At 49.5% G+C, this 6,387-nt stretch overlaps 1 protein-coding gene across 1 annotated transcript in view; it reads right to left on the bottom strand.

The window, feature by feature from the left end:
* Window positions 1-779, bottom strand: part of LOC119301137 (fasciclin-like arabinogalactan protein 2) — a 3,270-nt gene extending 2,491 nt beyond the window's left edge. Inside the window, exon 1 of the mRNA XM_037578041.1 lies at window positions 334-779. Coding sequence (XP_037433938.1) covers window positions 334-690 — 357 coding nt within the window. The 5' untranslated portion in view covers window positions 691-779. The remainder of the gene's footprint in view (window positions 1-333) is intronic.
* Window positions 780-6,387: the final 5,608 nt, after the last annotated feature.

Below are 6,387 nucleotides of genomic sequence, written 5' to 3'. Positions count from 1 at the left end.
AGGGGCAAATGGGCTGGAGGGGGGGGGGGGGCAACCAACATCAGGTTTAGCCTCGATTTTTATGAATCTATGGAAAATTTACTCATGATAATATGAAAAAATCTCCTAGGCAGGGGGGATGGCCCAGGTTGATCTCCACTAAGCTCCGCCACTGGACTTAGATATCAAAAAATCTCTTTTGACTTGGATCTTGCAAAATGGTGATAATTTCTGGATGTGTTAGAACCATCGATCGAGATAGCTATATATTGTGCACAGTTGGCATGTGTGCAACTAAACTGTAATAACCAAAATCTATATGTATACATGTATACAATTGTGTCGTGTGCATACCTGGAACATGGATGCGGAGGCGGTGGCGCCGCGCGAGAGCTGCTTGAGCTTCTTGTTGCCGTAGTAGTCGACGAGGACGTGCAGGGAAAGGATGTGGCGGACGGTCGGCAGCGTGTAGTGGTCCAGCGCCGCCATGGCCGAGTTGTCCAGGGCCAGCACGGTGATGGTCTGGCGCCGGTTGATGTCGGACGCGAGCCGCGTCTTGCTCAGCATCGCGTTGAACTTGGAGAACTCCGGGTGCGCCGCCAGGATCTTGGTGATGTTGTAGCTCTTGGCCGCCGCCGGGGAGGCCAGCAGCACCGCCGCCATTGCTCCGACGGCGAAGGCCAGGAGGATGGACTGCCGGCTCCTCGCCATTGCCAAGGACACAACAGTATCCACACGCAGAGAGAAAGAGAGGCCGGGGAGAGAGAAGAGGAGAGATGTGAGCGAGAGAGGTGAGGAAGGGTGTGTGTGTGTTGGTGTGTATATGTATTGGCGGGAGAGGGGAGGAGGGGTGTACTACGTAGCTGCGGGAGCCGGTAACGACGGGGTATTTCGCTCACCAGCCGGTCCGGTGGGCTGTCGTTGTCCCTCTTCTCAACTGGATTTCTTCTGTTCTTTGTTTTGTGTTGTGCAAGCCTCTTCTTCTTACCATTTGTTTGTGGCGCCATTGATCGGGATCGTTGGAACGGCAAGCTCGACGTTTGTTGGGGGAGCGCCAAACCGACAACGTTCGTGATCGGCCATTGGGCACCAAGTTCTTCTAGCCGTTGGAAGAAAGTGACGGACGCTGACGGCGACGTTTTGTAGCCGTGTCTCGAGACCTCTGTTTGGCTTATTATTATTATTAGGCAAATCGAGTATTTCTTCCCTCGACCTTGTCTGCTTCCCTAGGATGCCGAAAATGGGAACAGTTTGCGTACATGAAAATATATGGTAGGAAGCTAAAAACACATTTAAGCACAGCAACATAGCGCATACTTGGACATTGGGTTAATTCGATAAATGCCACTGCAACTAGTTGTGCATAAATTTTGAGGGAATGAGGTGAATGGAGGGAGGAAGGAGAGCAAGGAGGAATACAAGGGGTTTTGGTCTTAAATTCTATGTAATGGCATCTACTGTATAAGAGTATTGCAAAGTTGGAGTGGCATTTTTCTAGACTGAAAAGTCGTAATGGCATTTATCCAAATCAACATAACTAGGCCGACGCCCGCGGACTCCACATGAGATGCATTGGAAAAGTTTACTGTTTTTCAAGGCGTGCAAAGAAGAAGCGGAATGTGTCATGCAGGTCCTAGAACGATTCCAGGCTGGATCCGGCCAACTCCTCAGTAACAATAAGTGCTCTCTGTTGTTCAGTGAGATTTGTTCAGTTGAGACACAAAAGGACATCAAGAATGCTCTTCAGATTTCATCCTCTACCTTCGAGAGTAAATATCTGGGACTCCCAACTCCCGAGGGGCGGATGAAGGACTCGATGTTTCAACCGATCATGGAGAGATTCGTGAAGAGATGCTCGGACTGGGCGGAGAGGTATATGTCTCACGCAGCTAAAGATACACTTGTCAAATCTGTGCTGCAGGCCCTACCGACGTACTGTATGGGAGTGTTCAAAATGAGTCAAGGTTTCTGTGACAAGTATGAGCGTTTAATCCGAGACTTCTGGTGGGGTGATGGTAATGGACATAGGAAAGTACATTGGATGTCTTGGGAGCAAATGACCAAGCCCAAGAGAGGGGGTGGCATTGGGTTCAGGGATATGAAGCTCTTCAACCAGGCCCTTCTAGCTAGACAAGCCTGGAGGCTACTGCAGAGACCAGACAGTCTATGCGCTCGAGTCCTAAAATCTAAGTATTACCCTCATGGTAAGTTAATGGATACGGTCTTTGCCTCGGAGGCGTCGCCGGTCTGGCGAGGGATTGAACATGGACTGGATCTTCTTAAGGCCGGCCTTGTCTAGAGAATAGGAGACGGAAGGAGTGTCACCATCCAAAGAGATAACTGGATCCCTCGTCAAGAGGGTCTCAAACCTGCCATGTTCATACGACGGTCCAGGTTAAGATGGGTGAATCAACTCATGTTACCCGACGGCAGTGGTTGGAATGAACAGCTGATCCACTAACTGTTTTACCGTTTTGATGCGGAGGCTATCTGTGAGATTAAGTTCCCAGCCTCCGGGGCAGAGGACACCCTAGCGTGGCACTATGAGAAATCAGGCATATTCTCTGTCAGGAGTGCGTACAAGCTGGCTGTAGCACCAGTGGCGGATCCAGGAATGGAGCAAGCCCCGGGCCCAAAAAAAAATTGCGAGAGAAAAACTTAACCTCCATCAAACTATAGCTACCTCAAATATGGCTCGATTGTATCAATAATTTCGAATTTAAACTCAATGCTTAAAGATACACCAAAAATAGATAAAAAATGACAAAAACTACGAACAGTACATGCAGTAAAAAGAGTACCAAATCAATGACTTTAGTCCTCTCGGCCCCTTGATTCCCTACTAAAACTCCGGGTATAGACACTTCTGTTGCGGCCATGGATGAAAAATCTTTTATTTCTACAAAATAAAATGAAATTGACATTAACAGTAGCAGCAGCTGTTGGGGAACGTAGCAGAAATTCAAAATTTTCCTACGTGTTACCAAGATCTATCTATGGAGAGACCAGCAACGAGTAGAAAGAGAGTGCATCTACATACCCTTGTAGATCGCTAAGCGGAAGCGTTCAAGTGAACGGGGTTGATGGAGTCGTACTCGTCGTGATTCAAATCACCGATGATCCTAGTGCCGAACGGACGGCACCTCCGCGTTCAACACACGTACAGCCCGGTGACGTCTCCCACGCCTTGATCCAGCAAGGAGAGAGGGAGAGGTTGAGGAAGACTCCATCCAACAGCAGCACAACGGCGTGGTGGTGGTGGAGGAGCGTGGCAATCCAGCAGGGCTTCGCCAAGCACCATGGGAGAGGAGGAGTAGGGAGAGAGGTAGGGCTGTGCCAGAACTTCGTGTATAGCTCCCATGCGCCTCCCCACTATATATAGGGGTGGAGGGGCTGGTTTCTTGCCCTCCAAGTCCATTGGGGCGTTGGCCAAGGTGGGAGGAAAGAAATCTCATTATTTCCTTCCCCACCGATTGTTATCCCCCCTTTTTAGGGATCTTGATCTTATCCCTTCGGGATATGATCTTATTCCTTCTAAGGGGGGATCTTGGTGCGCCTTGACCAGGGGTGTGGGGCCTTGCCCCCACTACCCACTTCCATGTGGGTCCCCCATGCAGGTGGGCCCCACTCCGGAACCTTCTAGAACCTTCCCGGTACAATACCGAAAAATCCCGAACATTTTCCGGTGGCCAAAATAGGACTTCCCATATATAAATCTTTACCTCCGGACCATTCCGGAACTCCTCGTGACGTCCGGGATCTCATCCGGGACTCCAAACAACATTCGGTAACCACATACAAACTTCCTTTATAACCCTAGCGTCATCGAACCTTAAGTGTGTAGACCCTACGGGTTCGGGAGACATGTAGACATAACCGAGACGTTCTCCGGTCAATAACCAACAGCGGGATCTGGATACCCATGATGGCTCCCACATGTTCCACGATGATCTCATCGGATGAACCACGATGTCAAGGACTTAATCAATCCCGTATTCAATTCCCTTTGTCTATCGGTATGTTACTTGCCCGAGATTCGATCGTCGGTATCCAATACCTTGTTCAATCTCGTTACCGGCAAGTCACTTTACTCGTTCCGTAACACATCATCCCGTGATCAACTCCTTGGTCACATTGCGCATATGATGATGTCCTACCGAGTGGGCCCAGAGATACCTCTCCGTTTACACGGAGTGACAAATCCCAGTCTCGATCCGCATAAAACAATAGATACTTTCGGAGATACCTGTAGTGCACCTTTATAGTCACCCAGTTACGTTGTGACGTTTGATACACCCAAAGCACTCCTACGGTATCCAGGAGTTACACGCTCTCATGGTCGAAGGAAGAGATACTTGACATTGGCAAAGCTCTAGCAAATGAACTACACGATCTTTTGTGCCAGTCTTAGGATTGGGTCTTGTCCATCACATCATTCTCCTAATGATGTGATCCCGTTATCAACGACATCCAATGTCCATAGCCAGGAAACCATGACTATCTGTTGATCACAACGAGCTAGTCAACTAGAGGCTCACTAGGGACATATTGTGGTCTATGTATTCACACGTGTATTACGATTTCCGGATAATACAGTTATAGCATGAATAAAAGACAATTATCATGAACAAGGAAATATAATAATACTTTTATTATTGCCTCTAGGGCATATTTCCAACAGCAGCAACATTCACATTCAAATTCAACTCTAGTGAAATTGAATGTTTGACAGCAGCACCAACCAATTCTATAAGCAGATTGCAGATGAAAAATGTTTAATCTTTGAAATTTGTATCAACAGACAACAGCCCCATTACCAATTCTGGGTAGCAGTCAGCACTCAACTCAGCAAAGGGATTGAGGGAAGACGGCGTGGTAGCATGGAGCAAGGAGAGGTCGAGCCGGCGAGCACCGGAGTCCGGAGCAGCAGGGGAGGGCGCGGGCGGGCGGGCGGAGCAGGCGTGGACCGCGGAGGCGGAGCAGGCGGAGGCGCGGAGCAGGCAAGTAGGGGAGCGCGTAGCGGAGGGGAGTCACCGGCAGGGAGCGGCGACCGCGGAGTGGCGGAGGCGGCGGCGGCCTGCTGACCGCGGAGCGGCGGAGGCTGCGTCGACTAGGTCTGGGGAAGGGGAGCGAAGGGAGCCAGGTGCGAGCGGTGGGCTGATGCGTGGGGAACGAAGGGAGCAGGTGAGCGATGGAGCAACTGCCTGGCCTGGGCCCTGGATGGCTGGATGTGTATTGGGCCAAGCCCCGGGCCCATTCAAAAACATGCATAGGTAATAACTTGAAAAAAATGCCATGCCCCGGGCCTGGGCCCTGGGGGCCTGGGGCCCAGATCCGCCCCTGTGTAGCACTCCAAAAGCGTGCGAGCACCCAATCTTCCAGTTCATCCAATGAGGCCAACGACCGCCCTATTTGGGATATAATCTGAAAATCAAAAGTATCAGAGAAAGTGAAAATATTTGGTTGGAGAGTGGCCACAAATACTCTGGCTACTAAGAAGAACAAATGGAGGCGCACGCTCGAAATGGACAGTACCTGCACCATTTGTGGAACCGCAGAGGAAGATGAATATCATGCCGTGGTGTCCTGTACAAAGAGCTGCGCACTTAGACATGAAATGAGAAGACAGTGGGACCTGCCAAATGATTCGCTCTTCAGGTATACAGGAGAAGACTGGCTACAACACCTTCTGGCGCCTTGCGATGGGGACACACGAGCAAGAATCATGCTTCTGTTGTGGCGTTGCTGGTTTCTTCGTGATGATTGCATTCACAGTTCGGGGAAGGAGCTGGTCAGCCGCTCGGTCTCTTTCCTGAAACAGTACGAGGAGGAACTAAAGGGATGTGTCCCTAGTCCGGTGTTGGGGCCCCGGGAAAATCAGAGGCAAAAACGTCTGGTGGTTGCGGCAAACGGCTCGATTTCAGGGGCACACCCGGTCGGAGGGATGGACGTGCATGGGGTGGATCCCAAGGCATGCAGCGAGAGCCGGTGGCGTAACCCGAGTGGAGGAACAGTGAAATTAAATACTGATGCGGCCTTCCACGTGGTTAGCGGCCATTCCCATTGTAACGCCTGGATAATCGAGCTACAGTAATCTCACGTTAATAGTGCTACGTCATCTCGGTCACTGTAGTTAATTTCGGGTTAATTCGAAACCATTTCAAAATTCAATTCAAATTAATGTCAATAACAAAAGTTTTCAAAAATTGAGACAAAAATGTTCGGTGGTTGCCGAATATTACAAAGGTAATTATAGAGTAGCAAACATGTTTTTAGAAAATGTCTAAATGATTTAAAATGAAATAAAACAGAAAGAAAATAAATAAAAGAAAGAAAATGCAAAAGGGAAAAGCAAACAGAAAACAAAAAAAGAGGAACCCCTGGGCGGTGGCCCAACTGGGCCAAACC

This window comes from Triticum dicoccoides, chromosome 5A (genome assembly GCF_002162155.2).
Source record: "Triticum dicoccoides isolate Atlit2015 ecotype Zavitan chromosome 5A, WEW_v2.0, whole genome shotgun sequence".
NCBI lineage: Eukaryota > Viridiplantae > Streptophyta > Magnoliopsida > Poales > Poaceae > Triticum > Triticum dicoccoides.
The sequence above is the reverse complement of the archived record's forward strand: the minus strand, read 5'-3'. Positions and strand labels throughout refer to the sequence as shown.